The sequence below is a fragment of the Oncorhynchus mykiss genome, chromosome 1 (assembly GCF_013265735.2).
Source record: "Oncorhynchus mykiss isolate Arlee chromosome 1, USDA_OmykA_1.1, whole genome shotgun sequence".
Classification (NCBI taxonomy): Eukaryota; Metazoa; Chordata; class Actinopteri; order Salmoniformes; family Salmonidae; genus Oncorhynchus; species Oncorhynchus mykiss.
The window spans coordinates 65,311,906-65,334,565 of record NC_048565.1 but is presented as its reverse complement, the minus strand read 5'-3'; the positions used below and the strand labels follow the sequence as shown (position 1 = coordinate 65,334,565).

The following is a 22,660-nucleotide window of genomic DNA, read 5'->3' as shown; positions in this document are numbered from 1 at the left end:
CGTATATTTCACAAATCTGGCCTTTATGGAAGAGTGGCAAGAAGAAAGCCATTTCTTAAAGATATCCATAAAAAATGTTGTTTAAAGTTTGCCACAAGCCACCTGGGAGACACAACAAACATGTGGAAGAAGGTGCTCTGGTCAGATGAAACCAAAATTGAACTTTTTGGCAACAATGCAAAACGTTATGTTTGGCGTAAAAGCAACACAGCTGAACACACCATCCCCACTGTCAAACATGGTGGTGGCAGCATCATGGTTTGGGCCTGCTTTTCTTCAGCAGGGACAGGGAAGATGGTTAAAATTGATGGGAAGATGGATGGAGCCAAATACATAACCATTCTGGAAGAAAACCTGATGGAGTCTGCAAAAGACCTGAGACTGGGACGGAGATTTGTCTTCCAACAAGACAATGATCCAAAACATAAAGCAAAATCTACAATGGAATGGTTCAAAAATAAACATATCCAGGTGTTAGAATGGCCAAGTCAAAGTCCAGACCTGAATCCAATCGAGAATCTGTGGAAAGAACTGAAAACTGCTGTTCACAAATGCTCTCCATCCAACCTCACTGAGCTTGAGCTGTTTTGCAAGGAGGAATGAGAACAAATTTCAGTCTCTCGATGTGCAAAACTGATAGAGACATACCCCAAGCGACTTACAGCTGTAATCGCAGCAAAAGGTGGCGCTACAAAGTATTTAACTTAAGGGGGCTGAATAATTTTGCACGCCCAATTTTTCAGTTTTTGTTTTGTTAAAAAAGTTTGAAATATCCAATAAATGTCGTTCCACTTCATGGTTGTGTCCCACTTGTTGTTGATTCTTCACAAAAAATACAATTTTATATCTTTATGTTTGAAGCCTGAAATGTGGCAAAAGGTCGCAAAGTTCAAGGGGGCCGAATACTTTCGCAAGGCACTGTATCTCATCAGCCACCTGGTGGAAGGGACTTTGTGGATCTGAGGCTCTTTCCCTTGTTGCCTTCATCATCCTCCAAATCCCACCAACATCAGCCCCCTCAGAGCGCAACTGGTCCTTGTTTGGGAACACACACACCAAAGCACGCAACAGGCTGACCAATACAAGGTTGAAAAAGTGGTGGCCATCCGGGCTAATTTGAGGCTTTTTGAGCGTGACAAGGAGCCATCCTCAACAAGGTTGGAAAGTGACAGTGAAGATGAGGCCTCAGAGTCCGTTGTTTAAGAGGTGTACATTGAGGAGGTCCAGGGAGAAGACATAGAAGCCTGAGAGGGAGACAACCAAAGCTTTAGTTTCTAGACTATCATATTGCAGATGTATGTTGAAAACATTTTTGAGAGTTGCGATGGATCATTGGGGATCATTCAATATTCTCTTTCTTTTGTTGTTCAGTGAAATCATCCCATGTGAAGAGTCAACTCATTTAATTAAAGATCAATTCATAAATAAATAATAATTTGTTTTGCTCAATTGAATTAAAAGGGCAATTACACCCTCCCAGACATTTATTATTGTTGTTCTCCCCCAGACGGTCTGCTGATGTGGTTTAAGCATTGTTGTGGACTTAGAACTTAACATTTTAGTATATTTTTTCAAGTGTGATTTTGAGAGTGGAAATCTGACAAATCTAAAGGAAAACAGCATTTTTCACACAGGGTGCCATTCCTTCACACAGGACCCACTTCTCCAGGCACCACTACACCACTGTATAGGGCCGATGGAAAGACAGCAGTCCATTAACTCTGACATAATAAGCTGTGCATGGAGTTGTATGGCTCGTGCATGGAGTTGTATGGCTCGTGCATGGAGTTGTATGGCTCGTGCATGGAGTTGTATGGCTTGTGTAGCCCTTTATACTTATACCCATATACAACTTGAAAATGGCAGATTTGGGCTCTGATAAACACAGTGGCTGTACAGTAACCTGCTATACATGACACCAGTGCTCTGACTGCGCTTCACAGCGCTGGATGGGTTTTGACTGGCAGCTGTTCTGAACTTGAGCACCTCGCGCGTCAAGAAGTTGCCACCATCCCTCCCGCTAATTGGGCAACTTTTGCACGTTTCTTTGTCTGAGTGAGGAAAATGCTGTAAATTAAGAGGACTCTATATATTTTAAAAGATGAGACATTGAGGATCAATAAATACCGATTTGAAGTCATGCAAGCAAGCCTAACACCTGTGAGTCCAAATGTGCACTTCACATTTCCATATCATAAAACTAATGTTATATACAGTGTCAACGTTTATAATCACCATGTGTGATGTAGAGTTACAAGATGACATGGCGTCATAGGCTCATTCTGTTCAGAACAACGCAGGGTATGTTTGTCTATTGGCGAAGGACATTTGCTGAATGCAGTCACAACTTCATTCTATATGCACCAAAATGTTGATCTGTTTCCCTGAATTGCATTGTGAAAGCTTAACACTTTGACATTGTTTTTTTTAATAAATTGACAATAAGAACAGGCTTTTTGGAGAGGTGTGTGACCACTTGGAGACACCAGTTAGTCCTCTCACTGAGAACCCTTGTAATTATTTTGTCTTTTGTTGCACCTACCCCACATTTTCCAGGAATATCCTTATCGTGTTACTGAATGTATCCAGATTATTTTCTGATTTCTTTTATCAACAAATGCAACGAAGGGTACAGTAAAATTGTCAAATGAACAAAATCAAAAGTGTAATTTTTGGATTCGGTCTCGTGTCAGGTGAACTGTTGTGTTCTCAACTTTTGGTCAAATAATTTTCCTATAATCTCCAAACTGTTCCTTTTCAATTGCTACCATGTTTATGCATATGCTTTTCATATGTCTTCTGTAAGAAGCATCTCAATTTTGCCCTTTGCATATCGGCCAATTCCCATGAGTGTAAAGGGTTAACTTTGCAATCGATGGTTTTTGTTTGGCATACTTTTAAAGTGAAAAATCTGAGTCTCAGCCTCATTATGCCACCATGGAATTCCCTGCCTGTAATTACAGTTCTATTCTCTGCCTGATGCTATATCTGTGCATTGAGAGAAAGCTGTGGGTTGTCATTTGTGGACGGCCTTGGGCTCTGAAGAATCCTTCCTAAGAAGATGTGTGTGTGTGTGTGTGTGTGTGTGTGTGCTTGTCTGCCTGCCCCTTTGTGTGCATGTGCGTGTGTCCATTTGTATGTGTGTGCAGGGCTGACCCTAAGCGAGATTTGGTTGGGGTGCCCCCACCTAGTGGGCAAAACATTTAAGTGGCCCCCCTCTTGACAAAGTTTTAGCTTAAATTTCCTGCAATTCTTCATATTTTGTCATAGGGCATGGATAACATTTTGCACTTTTAAAGCAAGTTTTCTGAACTTCTACATATGTAGAATGTATAACTCATGTCATGCAATTATACTCTCTATATACTTTGCCATGGCGCGGAGAGATAAATTAGCAGTTTTACATCCAATTTCCTGCACATTTTGCAGAGGGGGGGGGAGAAATTGTTGAAGTTTTAAAGCTAATTTCCTGAAATTTTGCCATAACTTATGCCATATTAATGTGATATCGGAGGTCAGGGCCCCTGAGCACGTGCCCGGTCTGTAAATCTGCCATGATTACTTTTAGATAGCTGGCTAGATTCATTTATCTATCTAAAAATGAGTTGAAACCCTGACTGAGTAAAAATAAGTAACAAAAAAAAGGATGTCGCTTATGCCCTGTGTGTGTGTATGGTGCCGTATTGGAAAGGGGAAAGGGTTTAGTTGCACAACTCAATGCATTCAACCGAAATGTATCTTCCACATTTAACCCAACCCCTCTGCAGGTTTCATGTGTGTTTTTGATCTGAACACACCCTTTGGTCCAGCTGGCACAACACTGGCCACAGTTAGGGTAGTGTGTGTGTACAATTGTGTACAGTCTGCCCCTGCTGTGAATAGGCTCCAGGCCTTCCTTCCCTCAGCCGGAGTTGGAAGACAGAGCGGACCCGACTGGTTCAGACAGGATTTGCTGTGTACCACTGCCTTCACTGACTGCCCTTTTTAAAATATTTCACTAGGCTTTTAGGTCTACTGAAATATCCATAAAACAACGTCCTTGGTTCTTGCTCCCTATGTACACACACACACACTCACACACACACGCGCACACACACACACACACACACACAGAAAACCCATACATTACAGTTTTGATCCACATGGCGAGTCTTCCAAACGTATTATTCTCCTGCAATGGAAACTCTGAGTGTGTGTGTGGGTGTGTGTGTGTGTGTGTGTGTGTGTGTGTGTGTGTAAGGGCATAGCATCAGCTAACCTCTGGGTCCGGCTGGGCTGGGTCCATTTCCCAGTTACTAGAACTAAAGGGAAACACATTGCTGAGTAGAACCAGTGCCAGAGCAATGAGAGTCCAACAGCAACTCTGGAGCCAGCTCTCCAGTCTATACAGGCTCCACTATAGCCTCACCATGATGTCATGATCACAGAATACTGGACTGTGTGTGTGTGTTTTGGATAGAATGCCGCTGCTGTAATGGGACTTTGTTGCGGCACATTCTAAGGCCGTGTTTGTCAGAGGGCTGGGGATTCTTCGTGTGCCTCCTCAGAAGACATTGGTTTCTCTGCCACTTCCGCCACTTTGAGCTGAGGCATTTGACAGGAATGCTACTCATAAGTTCTTCCACATTCCCCGTTCCCACAAAGCTGTGTCTGTGTGCGCGTCAGTGCGTTCTTTCCTTTGTGTGTGTGTGTGTGTGTATGTATGCGTGCCCGTGCGTGCCCGTGCGTGGGTGTTTCCACTGTAATTGTGACCAAGTGGCGTGCGAAGTGCACTAGATCTGTTAGGCGTCTCGTTGCAGTGTAAACAGTGGTGTTCTCTGGTATTAATGGCGCTCTCTGTGTCTCTGTGGTTTAACACGAGCCTGGCAGCTTTCTAAGAGTCCTCTCTGGTCAGGGCACACAAAGGACCGGCTGTAACCATGAGACTTGTCACCCGTACACTTTCACGTCCAACCAGACTTCCGTGTAACACACTGTAGCCGTAACCAAGAGGGGCAGTACAACAGGAGTCAAGTCTCACATAAGTAGGCAAAGAGTTAGTCTTAACTATACAGGTTTAGTGATGACATAGATGCATTTTTGTTATTAGTAAAAAAAAAATTAAATCGAATACAAAATATATTTGACAATGGATGCTCAAGGCAAGAGCATTTGGAGAATGTAACGGTTCCCTCTTCCATTTAGGAACATAAATCAGGAAGTGTTATCAGTAATGACACTCACTATGTCTAATATGCACCACCTCCCATTCTTTATTTGGATGTAGTTGTTGCATTTGGGCTTGAGCGGAGGTTGATATTTCTCCTCTAAGACTGCAGAAACATTGTTTTAATGTGCTAGACCAAGAGGGGAATGAAAGGTCTCGTTCACATCATTCAGTGCAAGTGAGGGGAGTGGGACTGAGGATGTAGTCAGGGACTGTGTATGTAAACATGGAACATAAACATGTCGTCCATCATTCTCCCCCTTACAGATTCAGCAGCTGGAGACGCAGGTGGTAGAGGCAGACAAACGTGCCTTCAAAGCTCACCAGCAGGTAAATGAGGTGTGTGTGTGTGTGTGTGTGTGTGTGTGTGTATGTGTTACATGTACAGGTAAATGCCAAAATAAAGGCAACACCAACAAAGTGTCTTCATAGGGTGTTGGGTCACCACTAGTTAGAACAGCTTCAATGCACCTTGGCATAGATTCTACACATGTCTGGAACTCTACTGGAGGGATGCAACACCATTCTTGCCTGAGAAATTCCATCATTTGGTGTTTTGATGGTGGTGGAAACTGTCTTCTCAGCCACCACTCCAGAACCTCCCATAAGTGTTCAGTTGGGTTGAGATCCGGTGACTGAGACATGGCATATGGTTTACATGTTTTCATGCTCGTCAAACCCTTCAGTGACCACTCGTGCCCTGTGGATGGGGGCTTTTTCATCCTATGGGGCCATAGCCATGGTAGCCAAAATAATGGCCTGCCCACCATTTTTATACATGACCCTAAGCATGATGGGATGTTAATTGCTTAATTAACTCAGGAGCCACACCTGTCCTTTTGACATACTTTGACATACACCTCATTTACTCAGGTGTTTCCTTTATTTGGGAAGTTACCTGTATATTTCTTGAGCTCATTCTATTATGTGTGATGTGTGCGTATGCATACTCTTTGTAACAGTGTGTGTGTGTCTCTCTCAGGTGCAGTGGATGGAGGAGAAGGCGAAGGCTCCAGACGGTCAGTCAGGTGACTCTGAGGTGCGGTTGTTCAAACGCTGTCAGGACCTACAGTCTCTCCTACAGGAGAAGGATGATGTCATCACCCTGCTGGAGACACAGCTGGAGGAGCAGGTAAACAGTTGTCCCTAGACTTTCTCCCTTAATGGTTAAGTTTAGGATTGTGGGAGGGTAAGCTGATCCTAGAACAGTGTTTGTGACTACAGCTGGAGGAGTAGGTAAAGAGCTGCCACTAGACAGTGATCTAAGGTCAGTTTTGTTCTTTCCCCCCGTAATGGTTAAGGTTAGGATTGTGGGGAGGGTATGCTGATCCTAGATCAGTGTTGATATCTGTCTCTCTCCCTTACCAGAAACAGATCCGAGCCCAGGATGCTAAGACTGTGGAGGAGAAAGCAGCAAAGATCAAAGAGTGGGTGATGCTGAAGCTGTGTGAGGTACAGTACATCAAGTGTATGTCCTCACAAGGATAACAAAACAAGGAAAACGTTTTGCCAGTCTCCACAAGGAAAAATGCTATTTTAGGCTTATAGGGTTGCAATTAGGGTCAGGGAAATAGGACTTTCAATGGGAATCAATTGTTTGGCCACCACAAGGAAAGTAAATCAAGCGTGTGTGTTTTTGTATAGTATTAGTGTTGATGCTTTTTGGTGTTACAAGAGTTTGTGCTGTTCCCAGTTTGAGGTGGAGAATGCTGCTCTTAGAGAGACCAACATTCAGCAGGAGGCTCAGATCCAGGAGATACAGAAACAGATGCAGGGTAAGGACCACAGGAAAGACACACACACACACACACACCCAAGTCCCCTGGCTAGACATTTTAAAGTCTCCGTTTCATGTATGTGTTCCAGCCCTGGAGCAAAAGCGAGGAGTTGGTGTCCAGTCTAAGCCCGGGGAAGCCCAGCGTCTCAGCAGCCTGACGTTTGGCTGTTTCCAGGTACGAGGGAAGAACCCCCAGGTCCTAACAGGCCCCGAGCCCGTCCAGAGGACCCTCAGAACCCAGCCCGAGGCCGAAGGGGGGAACAACACTGGTCAGTCCCTACCTCCTCATATCTACTGGATGACCACCACTGATAATTTCTATGACTCAATGTCGTACTACAGATGTAGGATCTTCATTTGAGCCTGTTTTCTACAGCAGGAAAATTATCCTGCAGCAACAGGAAATGTGAATTGTAATTCATGGAGATTTTTGTAGGTGTTGATACATTGTTTGTTAAGGCAAATCATGTCTGACATTTAAGTGGAAATTACAAAGTTTAAAAACCTTTTTAAACTTTGAATATACTACACGTTTGCATTTCCTGCTCCACAGGACAATTCTTAGCATCAGAAGACTGATCAAATTAAGATCCTACATCGTATGTTCTTCACTTCTGGTCCAGGAGAACCACTAGTCCAGTGTATAGGTGAATTTATTGTTCCATTTTATGATACAAGTATCAAACTTGGTACATTAATACTAGATATCTTAAGGAACATTTTTAAGATTGAGGCTGTCTGGGAAGCCTGTCAGTCAATCAGGGTGGCCATTTTAATAAAATGACTGCCATGTGGATTTCCTGGTAGAAGAAAATATGGTAATATCATGCCAAACTAATGTTATCTACCAACTAAAAAAAACACAGATAATATAGACAATTCTGATTGTGACCTTAATTGTGACCGTTTTACAGGCTCCTAACCAATTGTGCTATTTTGTGTGTTTTTTTGGCATTGTTTGTAACTTATTTTTTACTTCTTTTGTACATAATGTTGATGCTCTTATGACCGAAAAGAGCTTCTGGATATCCGAACAGCAATTACTCACCTCGAACTGGACGAAGGTATTTTCTATAATGAGTCGGACGCAAAGGATATAATGGCCTTAATCCCCGTAATTCACATGAAGGAAATAAAGGGGGCGGAGATGAGAATTTTTTGGGCGAGTGGGTAACCCACCTCTACCGTCCGTTCTATTGCTAGCACAGACTAGAATATGGCATTGAGGAATACACCACCTCAGTCACCGGCTTCATCAATAAATGCATCGACGATGTCGTCCCCACAGTGACCGTACGTACATATCCCAACCAGAAGCCAACATTCACAAGGCCGCGTGTTCCTGCACTCCCTGTTCACCAACGACTGCGTGGCCAAGCACGACTCCAACACCATCATTAAGTTTGCTGACGACACAACGGTGGTAGGCCTGATCACCGACAACAATGAGACAGCCTATAGGGAGGAGGTAAGAGACCTGGCAGTGTGGTGGCAGGACAAGAACCTTTCCCTCAACGTGAGCAAGACAAATGAGATGGTCGTGGACTACAGGAAAAGGAGGGCCGAACAGCCCCCTTCACATCGCCAGGGCTGTAGTGGAGGGGGTTCAGAGTTTCAAGTTCCTTGGTGGCCACATCACCAACAAACTATCATGGTTAAACACATCAAGAAAGTCATGAAGAGGGCATGACAACACCTTTTCCCCCTCAGGAGACTTGATTTGTCATGAATCTCCAGATCCTCAGAAGGTTCTACAGCTGCACCATCGAGAGCATCCTGACCAGTCGCATCTCCGCCTGGTATGGCAACTGCTCGAGTATCCGACCATAAGGCACTACAGAGGGTAGTGCATACGGCCCAGTACATCACTGGGGCCAAGCTTCCTGCCATCCAGGACCTATATAGTAGGCTGTGTCAGAAAAAGGCCCAAAAAATTGTCAACGATTCCAGTCACCCAAGTCATAGACTGTTCTCTAATGCTACCCCACAGCAAGCGATACCTGTGCGCCAAGTCTAGGTTCAATAGGCTCCTTAACAGCTTCTACCCCCAAGCCACAAGACTGCTGAACAATGAATCAAAGGGCCACCTGGACTATTTGCAATTACACTCTGCTGCTACTCGCTGTTTATTATCTATGCATAGTCACTTTACCCCATATTGTTATTTTATTGTGGTACTTTTTTTGTTTTTGTTCCAGCACAGATTTTGTCCATATTTATTAAATGACTTGTGGTTGAACATGGTAAAGTTGCATTTGTGTGTGGATCTGCAACAAAGGAGAGACCTTGTAAGCAGGTTGCATAACGTAAAGGTGATGAGGATGAATCCAATATATCTCAAATAAGGTGTTTATCTTTCATTTGAGCTATTGGACTTGTTAATGTGTGGAGGTTAAATATTTTTAAGAATATTTTTGCGTTCCACAATTGGTGGCTTACTAAATACTTTTTTGCCCCACTGTATATATAATTTGTACCAAAACAGTGCTTGTATGATAAGTAATGGTAGCCTTAGTATCGTGTCCCATACATTCCATTCAAAAAGGTAGAGTTCTATTAGAATTGCTTCATGTCAAAAGTTTGGGCACACCTACTCATTCAAGGTTTTTTCTTTATTTTATACTATTTTCTACATTGTACAGTTGAAGTCGGAACTTTACATACACCTTAGCCAAGTACATTTAAACTCAGTTTTCACAATTCCTGACATTCAATCCTTGTAAACATTCGCTGCCTTAGGTCAGTTAGGATCACCACTGTATTTTAAGAATGTGAAATGTCAGAATAATCATGGAGAGAATGATTTATTTCAGCTTTTATTTCTTTCATCGCATTCCCAGTGGGTCAGAAGTGTACATACACTCAATTAGTATTTGGTAGCATTGCCTTTAACTTGTTTAACTTGGGTCAAACGTTTCGGGTAGCCTTCCACAAGCTTCCCACAATAAGTTTGTTGAATTTTGGCCCATTCCTCCTGACAGAGCTGGTGTAACTGAGTCAGGTTTGTAGGCCTTTTTGCTCGCACATGCTTTTTCAGTTCTGCCCACAAATTTTCTATAGGATTGAGGTCAGGGCTTTCTGATGGCCACTCCAATACCTTGACTGTTGTCCTTAAGCCATTTTTCCACAACTTTGGAAGTATGCTTGGGGTCATTGTCCATTTGGAAGACCCATTTGCGACCAAGCTTTAACTTCCTGACTGATGTCTTGAGATGTTGCTTCAATATATCCACATAATTTTCCGTCCTCATGATGCAATCTATTTTGTGAAGTGCACCAGTCCCTCCTGCAGCAAAGCACCCCACAACATGATGCTGCCACCCCCATGCTTCACGGTTGGGATGCTGTTCTTCAGCTTGCAAGCCTCCCCCTTTTTCCTCCAAACATAACGATTGTCATTATGGTCAAACAGTTCTATTTTTGTTTCATCAGACCAGAGAACATTTCCCCAAAAAGTATGATCTTTGTCCCCATGTGCAGTTGCAAACCGTAGTCTGTTTTTTTATGGCGGTTTTGGAGCAGTGGCTTCTTCCTTGCTGAGCGACCTTTCAGGTTATGTCGATATTGGACTCGTTTTACTGTGGATATAGATACTTTTATACCTGTTTCCTCCAGCATCTTCACAAGGTCCTTTGCTGTTGTTCTGGAATTGATTTGCACTTTTCACACCAAAGTACGTTCATCTCTAGGAGACAGAACGCGTCTTCTTCCTGCGTGGTCCCATGGTGTTTATACTTGCATACTTTTGTTTGTACAGATTAAAGTGGTAACTTCAGGCGTTTGGAAATTGCTCCCAAGGATGAACCAGATTTGTGGAGGTCTACAAAAAACAATTCTGAGGTCTTGGCTGATTTCTTTTGATTTTCCTATGATGTCAAGCAAAGAGGCACTGAGTTTGAAGGTAGGCCTTGAAACACATCCACAGGTACATCTTAAATTGACTCAAATTATGTCAATTAGCCTAACAGAAGCTTCTAAAGCCATGACATAATTTTCTGGAATTTTCTAAGCAGTTTAAAGGCACAGTCAACTTAGTGTATGAAACTTCTGACCCACTGGACTTGTGATACAGTGATTTATAAGTGAAATAATCTGTATGTAAACAATTGTTGGAAAAATGACTTATGTAATGCACAAAGTAGATGTCCTAACCAACTTGCCAAATCTATAGTTTGTTAACAAGAAATTTGTGGAATGGTTGAAAACAAGTTTTAATGACTCCAACCTAAGTGTATGTAAACTTCCGACTTCAACTGTAGAATAATAGTGAAGACATCAAAACTATGAAATAACACATATGGAATTCTGTAGTAACCAAAGCTGACATCAAGGAAAGGATGGCTACTTTGAAGAATCTCAAATATAAAATATATTTGATTTGTTTAACAAATGTTTTGGTTACTACATTATTCCATGTGTGTTATTTCATAGTTTTGTGCTAACACACCTAATGAAGCTTAACTAATCATAATTCAAAAGCCTGCACAGCATCGTCTGTGGGTCCCCAGTACCAGGGTTGAAGAACATTGATTTGGTATGTTATTTGGTACATGATATTGACATGGAGTGTGTTTGTTTACTTTGACAGATAACGGCACTAACCAGACATCATACTCCTCCGGGGCAGAGAGTGGAGGCCACAGAGCAGCGGATGCTACCTCAGAGGAGGAGTCTGAGAGTGTGTGTGAGAGCGCAGGAGGGCCAGAGTTTCGCTGTGTGTCCTCTGTGCTCACCAATGCTGCTTCAGAGGGCGAGGGTGGACGTTTCAGTGAGGGAGGGGGGTGTCCTCTGAAGTACAGCCGTCCCGGCAGCGATACCTACCTCACGGCGTCCGATGACAGCAGCTCTCTGTTCGATGATGACATGGAGCGTACTAAGCGCCCCCACTTCCACCTGCCGGGGTCCGGGGAGGGGGGTCTGGCGGAGAAGGACGGGGTCAGGGAAAGGAAGCTTGAGGACTGCTCCTCGGACGAACTCAACAAACGCTTCCAGTCCCAGAGACTAGACTCTTCGTCCTCCTCCAGTGACCCCTCCAACACCCCTAGCCCCATCCTCACCCCCACCCTCACCCCCAAGCGCCCAACCTCCACCCAGGACTCCAGAGACCTCCCTGCCTCCCTCAAGCAGCCCCGCCTGCGGACGACCGCTGGATTTGGAGTGATGAGCGTGGCACTGGCCAAGAGACACCTGAGCCAGCCGCCAATCAGCACGGAGGCGGCTCATGGACGTACACGCAATGCCATCAGCATGCTCCGCCCCCTTAGGCCCCAGGAGACCGACCTGGATCAGGAACAGGAGGTCAGCATGGAGACAAGCAGAGACACTCCACCTCAGCCAGCCACCAAGCCAACCTTGAGCACCTCACCAGCCTCATTCGCCACGGACGAAGAGGAGCCCCCAGAGAACCCAGACCCCCCTCCCACGGTGCCAGGGAGCAAACCACCAACACCCCCTCTACACAGATTCCCCTCCTGGGTGAGCACTAAGTTCTATCTACCTTTTATTGTACATACTTTGAGTGTTTTATGCTTTGCTTGTGTTGACTGTTACTTTAGGAAAGCCGGATATATGCAGTGGCTAAGTCTGGCATCAGGCTGTCAGAGACCTCATGTACAGACCAGACAAGCAAAGGTGAGCGAGAGAAGACGAAATTACTGGGTCAGTACCGTTCTGCCATTGGCCCTGTGTTTTGTAGAAGGCTCTGTGATTGGCTGATTGAACTGTCATTTCTGTTCCAGACCCCTCCCTCCAGTCCTCGTACCCTGCTTTTGTGCTCTACACATCCCTCATCTATAAGAACATGACCACGCCTGTTTACACTACGCTGAAGGGGGTAGGTGTGTGCATGTGTACGTGTGTACGTGTGAGTGTGCAAATATACTGTGTGTGTGTGTGTCACCCACAGAAGTCCTGCTTTTAATGTGACCCTCTAGTGTGTGTGTGTGTGTGTGTGTGTGTGTGTGTGTGTGTGTGTGTGTGTGTGTGTGTGTGTGTGTGTGTGTGTGTGTGTGTGTGTGTGTGTGTGTGTGTGTGTCAAGCTGATGGTGTGTATTACCTTCTCTAGAAAGCCACTCTGCTGAGTAGTAGTCCATTCTCAGAGTCGTGCAGCTCAGAGTCGTCGTCCAGCTCAGAGGAGTCGTCCAGCTCAGAAGTAGAGGAAGCATCTAAATGTAGCTCACACCCCTCTAGATCCGGCTCCCGCAAGAACAGCAACCCCGGCAGCCCCCGCTCCCTCAAGAGAGGTACTGCGCGCACACACACAGACTCTTCATAAATACAGACACACACGGTCAGACACCTCACACACATACACACACACACACACACTACAAGAAAACTCACACAAGAGAACGCATCTCACATTGCTTCATATTAAAACCAAATCCATACGTGTTTATTACCATGTTCTCATGACTGTTTGTGTTGTCCCTGCTTGTCCAGCAGTGTCCATGTCGTCCATGACATCAGAGAGTGACTATGCCATTCCTCCTGATGCCTACTCTACTGACACAGAGTGTTCTGAGCCAGAGCAGAAACTGCCCAAGACCTGCTCCAGCACCCGCGACAACGGCAAGAGTGTAAGAACATTGTCTTTTTGTTGAGCACAAGCCACGTTTCTCTATCTCTATAGCTAGGTTTCCATCCAACTGGCGACAGATTTTCATTCCAATATTCTAAAATCTGCATGATACAATACGCCACCAGAGGGGCGTTTCCATCAAACTGACTCGTTGCGGATAAAAAGGCGCTGCGTGATGACGTACTGCACATAAAAAACACTTTAGCAGTTATGTTCCCATGTATGTACCGAATTAAAAAATCTTAAGTTATATGTGTTTCCATTGCATTTTCAACTCTACCGATGGTTTTGTCTCATCAACTGTTCCAATAATACAGCGAACTTGCCCAATCTGGTTTTGGCGCACGCTCTCTTGATAAGAGTTTGCTGATAACGTGGACAGGTTATATGATGAAATTGTGGATAATCATTTTATTTGATAATTGGCAACCAAGCACCGATCATCATGTCACCAGCAAATCAAATAATAGCCTACCCTCGATATTTAGCCTATTGAAGATTTGTATGATCAACTATAGTTAATCACCATGTGAAGTCCATAACTTTTTTTCATCTGCTGATAAACTTTTCATGCATTTCCACGTCATGGTGGTAGGCCGACTCCTTGTGGCGGGCCGACACATTGGTGCAGCTAGCTTCCGGGTTAAGCGAGCGGGTGTTAAGAAGCGCGACTTGACGGGTCATGTTTCGGAGGACGCATGACTCGACCTTTGCCTCTCCCGAGACCGTTGGGGAGTTAGAGCGATGAGAAATTGGGGAGAAAATATTTTTTTCTATAATAAATAGATATGGGCCTCCCGGGTGGCGCAGTGGTTAAGGGCGCTGTACTGCAGCGCCAGCTGTGCCATCAGAGTCCCTGGGTTCGCGCCCAGGCTCTGTCGTAACCGGCCGCGACCGGGAGGTCCGTGGGGCGACGCACAATTGGCCTAGCGTCGTCCGAGTTAGGGAGGGATTGGTCAGTAGGGATCTCCTTGTCTCATCGCGCACCAGCGACTCCTGTGGCGGGCCGGGCGCAGTGCACGCTAGCCAAGGTTGCCAGGTGCACGGTGTAGCCTCCGACACATTGGTGCTGCTGGCTTCCGGGTTGGATGCGCGCTGTGTTAAGAAGCAGTACGGCTGGTTGGGTTGTGTATCGGAGGACGCATGAAATTCAGCCTTCGTCTCTCCCGAGCCCGTACGGGAGTTGTAGCAATGAGACAAGATAGTAGCTACTACAACAATTGGATACCACGAAATTGGGTAAAATTAAAAAAAATATAATAATAATAATAGATATGTAAATAAGTTTTATTTTATATATATATATATATATATATATATATATATATATATATATATATATATATATATATATATAAAGTATTCAGACCCTTTGCTATGAGACCTGAAATTGAGCTCAGGTGCATTCTGTTTCCATTGATCATCCTTGAGATGTTTCTACAACTTGATTGGAGTCCACCTGTGGTAAATTCAATTGATTGGACATGATTTGGAAAGGCACACACCTGTCTATATAAGGTCACACAGTTTACAGTGCATGTCAGAGAAAAGCCATGAGGTCGAAGGAATTGTCCGTAGAGCTCCGAGACAGGATTGTTTCGAGGCACAGATCTGTGTGACATTAGTGCTAGTAATAACTTGGACCCAGGCGCAGAGAAACACAGCAGGCAGAGGTAAGGGTTCCACCAGGGGTAGCTGAACATCGACGGAAGACCCGAATGAGTCCTGGGTACAAAATGTCCCGGGCCAGAACCCAGGAACGTTCCTCAGGCCCGTAACCCTCCCAGTCCACGAGATACTGAGTCCCTCGCCGGAACTGACGACTGGAGAGGATGCTTCGCACCGTATAGGCTGGCTGTCCCACTATCACGCGAGGCGGAGGTGGAGGCCGAATGGCTGGAACCAGAGGACTGAGCACCACAGGCTTAAGTCTGGAGATGTGGAAATTAGGATGAACCCTCATGGACCGGGGAAGACGATAGACCACTGGATTGATGCGCCGTAGAACCTTGAATGGCCCAACGTACCAGAGAATCAACTTCCACGCGTAGAGGCAGATCCCTAGTAGACAACCAGACCATCTGGCCTGAACGGAGGAGGGGACTCAGGCGGCGATGACGGTTGGCCTGTCGTTGAACCCGAGCTGAGGACCTCAGGAGCGCTGACGAGCCCTCTTCCATGTCCAGTGGCAACGAGAGATGAGTCGTGATCTGGAAACAAGGGGGGCTGGTAACCGTATAACACCTGGAATGGTGACAGGCCAGTGGAGGAACACTAGAGAGTGTTGTAAGCATTCTCCACCCAGGGAAGGTGCTGACTCCAAGTGGGGGGGGTTGGCGGACACACAGCATTGTAAGGTGGTCTCCAGATCCTGGTTCACCCACTGAGTTTGACTGTTGGACTGAGGGTGATAACCCAAGGACATACTGGCTGATTACCCCAGAAGAGTACAGAATGCCCTCCAAAGTCTGGAGGCAAACTGGGGCCCCGGTCGAAGACTATGTCCAGAGGAAGTCCGTGGAGGCGGAAATAATGCTGAATGGCAAATGGAAGCTTAGGCAGCGGAATTAAATGTGCCGCCTTGGAAAAGCGGTCCACAATGACCAGGATGACCGTGTGTCCCTCTGAGGATGGAAGGCCCGTGATGAAATCCATAGAGAGATGGGACCAGGGTCGAGAAGGTGTTGGCAGTGGATGAAGAAGCCCCAGAAACTGCTGACGAGAAGTCCTGTACCGGGCGCATGTCGGACAGGCAGCCACAAAGGTCTGAGTGTCTGCCTCCGCCGAGGGCCACCAAAACCTCCTCCTCAAAAACTCTAGCATTCGCTGCCCTCCCGGATGAGAGGTGAAACGCGACGAGTGAACTGAAGTTCCTTGGACCGTGCCCCAAGAGAAACAGAAAAGTCTGTTAGGTGGACAGCCGTATGGAACTGCCTCCCTACCCTGCTCCTCCCTCACTACAGTCTCTATACACCAGGACACTGGCGCGAGGATTAGCAACCTGGGAATGAGGGATTCAAGCGGCCAATCCTCACTGGAACTGGCGAGAAAGGGCATTCGGCTTCACGTTCTTAGACCCCGGACGGTATGATAACATGAATCTGAACCAAGTGAAGAAGAGAGCACAATGAGCCTGTCGGTGGTTGAGGCGTTTAGCCTCCTGGATGTAGGCCAGGTTCTTGTGGTCAGTCCAAACCGTAAAGGGATGTTCCAAACCCTCCAACCAGTGTCGCCATTCCTCCAAAGCCAGTTTGACCGCAAGAAGCTCCCGATTAACGACATCATAGTTCCTCTCCGCTGGAGTGAGATGCCTGGAGAAGAAGGCACAGGGATGAAGCTTGGTCTTTCACCGAGCGCTGAAACAGAACTTCCCCCCACGCCAACATCAGAGGCATCCACCTCTACCACGAAGGGGAGAGAAGGATCTGCAAGAACGAGAATGGGTGCAGGAAGAAAACAACGTTTCAGGTCCTGGAATGCCTTCTCAGCAGCAGGGTCCAGCATATATGCCCAGCCGAGCCCTTGTTGAGCATTGTCAATGGCGCTGCCACAACACTTAAGTTTCTCACAAATATCTGGTAGAAATTAGCGAAACCCAAAATACGCTGAACTTCCTTGACCGTGCTGGGTCACGGCCAGTTGACCACCGCTCCTACCCCTTTGGAGTCCATTAGTACACAGCCCTGAGACACGATATACCCAAGGAAGGAGATCTGAGGAACGTGAAACTCACACTTTTTGGCCTTCATGAACAGATGATGAGCGAGGAGTCTTTGAAGAACCTGCCGGACATGTTGGACGTGTTCAACCATGGACTTGGAGAAGATGAGGATGTCATCCAGGAACACAAACACGAACTGGTGAAGGAAGTCGTGATGCACATCATTGTCCAGGGCCTGGAAAACGGCTGGAGCATTAGTAAGTCCAAACGGCATGACCCGGTACTCATTATGTCCATTAGGAGTGTCTTCCACTGTCTTCCACTCTTCTCTGTCTGATGCACACCAGATTGTATGCGTTCTGTAAATCCGATTTAGACAAAACCGTAACTCCCTGGAGCCTCTTAAAAGCTGATGACCTAAATGGAAGGGGATAACGGTTCTTGATGGTAATATTATTTAAACCCCGGTAATCAATACAGGGACGTAATCCCCCATCCTTCTTCCCAACAAAGAAAAAACCCGCTCCTGCAGGTGAAGTGGACAGCTGAATAAAATCAGCTGCCAGCGCCTCCTCAATATAACTGTTCATGGCTGCAGTCTCTGGACCTGAGAGAGAATACAGCCCTCTCTGAGGAGTGGTGGCGGACAGGAGGTAGATGTCACAATCGTAGGGCCTGTGAGGAGGTAGTTTGCTGGCCCTCTGTTTGCTGAAGACCTGACCCATATCCCAGTAATCCTGAGGTACGCGGGAAAGATCAAGCATGTCATTCCCAGCCAGAGGAACAGGAGGATTGGAAGTCTCCAGACGAGCAGGACCGGAAAGGTGTGGAGAGAGTTGCTGGCAGGTGAACTGGCATGAAGGATTCCATCCCAGAACTCTTCCCGAAGGCCAGTCAATTTGAAGATTATGGGTGGAAAGCCATGGATGTCCAAGAACCAGGGGAAGCTCAGGAGAGTCCACCAGATGTAACTGGATAAGCACCACATGGTCATCCAGAACTTGTAGCTGAATAGGCATGGTGAGTTGTTTCACCTTCCCAGGCTCTAGGGGTTGACCATCTAGCATAGTGACCGACAACGGAGTGTCCAGCTTAGTGAGTGGCAGCCTCTTTTGGCGAGCTAATGTGCGAGGTGCGTACCGTATCAGTTGTTGGAGATTGTATCTGACTCTCCAGAGCGGAAAGTGTGGTGCCTCCCAATTGCATCGGCTCCTCTGAAGGAGAACCATAGCCACATTGAGAACCCTGACGGTGGACAGGCTCAGCATACGGCAGTGGAACAAATGAAGAATCGACTCCCTCAGCGGAGCCCGAAACACTGGAACCAACTCGGGACCCCTCCATCCGCTCATGACGACATTACCGAAGCCGGTTGTCAATCCGGATGGCCAGAACGATAAGCTCCTGTCACAAGTCAGGTTTTCTCCCTTGAATGTACTACCTGTGGTTGCCACTGGAGAGCATCCCTGGGTTTCTTCTAGTATCCAGGTGACCCTGATTTGATCACCTGCTGGATTACTATTTAGGTTCCTCTGTGGACTGGGCCAGTGGTTCAGGTCTACTGTGATATTAGTGCTAGTACGAACTTGAACCCAGGCGCAGAGAAACACTGCAGGCAGAGGTAAGGGTAAGTCCAGAATATTTACTTAAGGTCTTCATAGCAAAACAACAAAGCAAGGGCACACGAGAACATTGAACAAAACATGAGAACTGAGCAACTGGCACAGTCCACAGAGGAACCTAAATAGTCATCCAACTGGTGATCCCAATAAGCCCAATCAGGGTCACCTGGATACTAGAATAAACCCAAGGGTGCTCTTCAGTGGCAACCACAGGTAGTCCACTCAAGGGAGAAAACCTGACCTGTGACAATCTGGGGAAGGATACCAACACATTTCTGCAGCATTGAAGGTCCCCAAGAACACAGTGGCCTTCATATCCTTAAATGGAAGACTGAGCAATCGGGGGAGAAGGGCCTTGGTCAGGGAGGTGACCAAGAACCCAATGGTCACTCTCACAGAGCTCCAGAGTTTCTCTGTGGAGATGTGAGAACCTTCCAGAGAGTGGTCAGGCAGAAGACACTCCTCAGTAAAATACACATGCTAGCCCACTTGGAGTTTTCCAAAAGGCACCTAATGGACTTTCAGATTATGAGAAACAAGATTCTCTGACCTAATGAAGATTGAACTCTTTGACCTGAATGCCAATCGTCATGTCTGGAGGAAACCTTGCACCATCCCTACGGTGAAGCATGGTGGTGGCAGCATCATGTGTGGGGATGTTTTTCAGAGGCAGGGACTGGGAGACTAGTTACGCTTGGCATTCAGGAGACTAGTTACGCTGGGAGACTAGTTACGCTTCTAAAAACCTGTTTTTGCTTTGTCTTTATGGGGTATTGTGTAGATTGAGGGGGGGAAACGATTTAATCAGTTTTAGAATAAGGCTATAACATAACACAATGTAGAAAAAGTCAAGGGGTTTGAATACTTCCCGAATGCACTGTATACCCTACAGCTGATACTATACTCACACACCACTCCCCGCCTCATGGGTTTCTAGGAGCCCATGGAGAAGTCAGGGTACCTCCTGAAGATGGTGAAGACGTGGAAGAAGACATGGAAGAGGCGCTGGTTTGTCCTCAAAGATGGAGAGCTGCTCTATTACAAGTCACCGGTCAGTTAAAGAAAGTCACACAGTCACACACACACACACACACACACACACACACACACACACACACTCGCTCAAATCATGTATACCAACTGTCCTCAAGAGTTTGCTTTGAAATGAATGTGGACTGACACTGTTTGGATCTGTTATTTATGGGTTTATATATAGCTGAGGTTATATTTAGTGTGTGCTTTTCTGCCATGTCTCCTTGTACAGGCTCAAGTCTACAGAAAACGGATCTTAATTTGAGCCAGTTTGCTCAAATAAACCTGTAGCAACAGGAAATGTGAATTATTATGTGGATTATAATTAATATACATTTTTTGTTGAAGTCTGACATTTTAAAGTGGAAATTACAAACTTTAGAAGCCTTTTTATTAAACCTTGAATACAATACACGTCAACAAAAGAGTGATCAAATGAAGCTCTACGTCTGTAGCTCTCATGACTGCTCTGATGATTTGGTTTAGTGAACTGTAACACTCACTTATGTCATTTACTGAACAAGCCCATGTGATTGGTCTTCCCAGAGTGATGTCATCCGGAGACCACAGGGTCAGATTGAGGTCAACGCCACCAGTAGCATCGCCCGCGGTGACGGGAAGCAAGTGCTCCAGGTACTTGTGTGTGTGTGTGTGTGTGTGTGTGTGTGTGTGTGTGTGTGTGTGTGTGTGTGTGTGTGTGTGTGTGTGTGTGTGTGCGTGTGTGCGCGACAGAGAGAGCAGGAGTGTGTTCATGTGGATATTTGCCTGCACATTTTTAGCATTAACTATCATTTCCTGTATGTGTTTGTGTGCGTGCCATGCGTGTGTGATCTCAGATTGTTACAGGGAAGAGGGTATACTATCTGAAGGCAGACTCTCCCAACCTGCTAGAGGAGTGGCTGAGGGTTCTACAGAGTGTTCTGAGGGTCAAAACAGCCAGCCCACTTTTTGCTCAGCCTGAGATACGACCCGGGATGAAGGGCCACCTCATCAAGGTTCTGACTTACATCACTAAATATCCCTGATAGCCATGAACTTTAAAGGGGCTACATCCGTTTTGTTACTTTTTAAAATTCATAATATATATATATTGGTTCTTGAGGATTATAACTTATAAATGCCTCATGAGCTTAGTTCAACTGTCTAACCCAATCAGAACCCGAAATATAAGCTTTTTTTACTCCTTTGTTTATAAACAATGTCATTGTAAACAAACCTTGTACAGCCTCAAAATGTTGTTTAAACTAGCATTTTGATATCATGGATGATATGCCCTTGCATCCATAGCTCTGTCTATACATTTTAGAGTGGTTACATTTCTTCAGCCCTACTCATTTCTGCATCGCTGTTTACCAAAACAGTGGCCAGGTGCAAGGCTTTGTTATTGTTTGAACTGCAGATTGACCCTTAAACTCTCTATTTGAACTATGACTCTATGAGTTGACTGTTGACATTTGGTTGACTAAGGTGGTTACCAATGACCAGTGCCTCATTGAAGTGAAGGTAACTTTTTTTGTATCTCTGTCAGGTGAAACATGGCTACTCCAAGCGGGTGTGGTGTGCCCTCATCGGTAAAACACTCTACTACTTCCGCAGTCAGGAAGACAAGGTACACAACTCCTTCACTAATACTCACACACTCTACTCTCACCTATCTTCCCATTCACCATACCAACACGCAGTGTGCATGTGTGTGTGCTTGTGTGCCCCATCAGTTCCCCCTAGGTCAGATCAAGCTGTGGGAGGCTCGGGTGGAGGAGGTGGACAGGTCACATGACTCGGATGAGGAGCTAAAGTCATGCGGGAGGGGCTTAGAGGCCCCGCCCCATACCATAGCTGTCCATCCCCAGGAGCAGGGCCCCACCTACCTGCTCATTGAATCCCGACATGAGAAGGTATGAGAGGAGCCAAAATCAGTATGGATGCATGGTAGAGAACATCCCATGATAAAAAGCCAGTACAGTATGGTCACACAGACACAAACATTACCTACAGGGAATACATTTTAGTACGTGTTCCATATGCTACAATCAAACCCACAACTGAGGTGTTGCAAGCACCATGCTTTACCCAAGTGGTAGATACTGCTAATACTGCAGTATTTAGCCAATATACTGTACAGTGCCTATCATAAGTCCCCCCCCCCCACCCCCCGCCCAGATTTCTTAACATTTTATTGTGTTACAAAGTGGAATTTAAATGTATTTAATGGGGATAAAATGGTCAAAGATCTACACAAAACACTCTGTAATGTCAAAGTTTTTTTTTTTTTTTTTCTTTATAAAACACACATTTAAATAGGTATTCACCCCCTAAGTCAATACATGTTAGAGACATCTTTTTCAGCAATTACAGCTGTGAGTATTTTGGGTAGCTAAGTCGCTAAAATCTTTGCACACCTGGATTGTGCAATATTTGACCATTGTTCTTTTCAAATTCTTCAAGCTCTGTCAAGTTGGTTGTTGATTATTGCTAGACAGCCAACTTCAAGTCGTGCCATAGATTTTCAAGCGGATTTAAGTCAAAACTGTAACTAGACCACTCGGGAACATTCACTGTCTTCTTGGTAAGCAACGCCAGTGTAGATTTGACCTTGTGTTTTAGGTTATTGTCACCAGACCTTGCCGATGACAAGCATACCCATAACATGATGCAGCCACCATGCTTGAAAATATGGAGAGTGGTACTCTATGGTGCTGTGTTGGATTTGCCCCAAACATAATGCTTTGTTTTCAGGACAGAAAGTTAATTCCTTTGCCACTTTTTTGTATTGTTTTGCTGT

The 22,660-nt window shown here is 45.5% G+C and overlaps 1 protein-coding gene across 2 annotated transcripts in view; it reads left to right on the top strand.

Moving 5' to 3' along the window:
* Positions 1 to 22,660, top strand: part of plekhh2 (pleckstrin homology domain containing, family H (with MyTH4 domain) member 2) — a 70,439-nt gene that overhangs the window by 37,558 nt on the left and 10,221 nt on the right. The window contains exons 3-17 of one of the 2 annotated variants that reach the window (XM_021608248.2): positions 5,474 to 5,536; positions 6,189 to 6,338; positions 6,575 to 6,658; positions 6,900 to 6,981; positions 7,073 to 7,252; positions 11,572 to 12,458; positions 12,539 to 12,614; positions 12,722 to 12,816; positions 13,048 to 13,225; positions 13,428 to 13,561; positions 19,784 to 19,897; positions 20,425 to 20,511; positions 20,715 to 20,873; positions 21,407 to 21,487; positions 21,594 to 21,773. In XM_021608248.2, the coding sequence (XP_021463923.2) occupies positions 5,474 to 5,536; positions 6,189 to 6,338; positions 6,575 to 6,658; positions 6,900 to 6,981; positions 7,073 to 7,252; positions 11,572 to 12,458; positions 12,539 to 12,614; positions 12,722 to 12,816; positions 13,048 to 13,225; positions 13,428 to 13,561; positions 19,784 to 19,897; positions 20,425 to 20,511; positions 20,715 to 20,873; positions 21,407 to 21,487; positions 21,594 to 21,773 (2,550 nt within the window). Of the gene's footprint in view, positions 1 to 5,473; positions 5,537 to 6,188; positions 6,339 to 6,574; positions 6,659 to 6,899; positions 6,982 to 7,072; positions 7,253 to 11,571; positions 12,459 to 12,538; positions 12,615 to 12,721; positions 12,817 to 13,047; positions 13,226 to 13,424; positions 13,562 to 19,783; positions 19,898 to 20,424; positions 20,512 to 20,714; positions 20,874 to 21,406; positions 21,488 to 21,593; positions 21,774 to 22,660 lie in introns of both variants that reach the window. The other variant, XM_021608243.2, reaches the window with a different exon arrangement.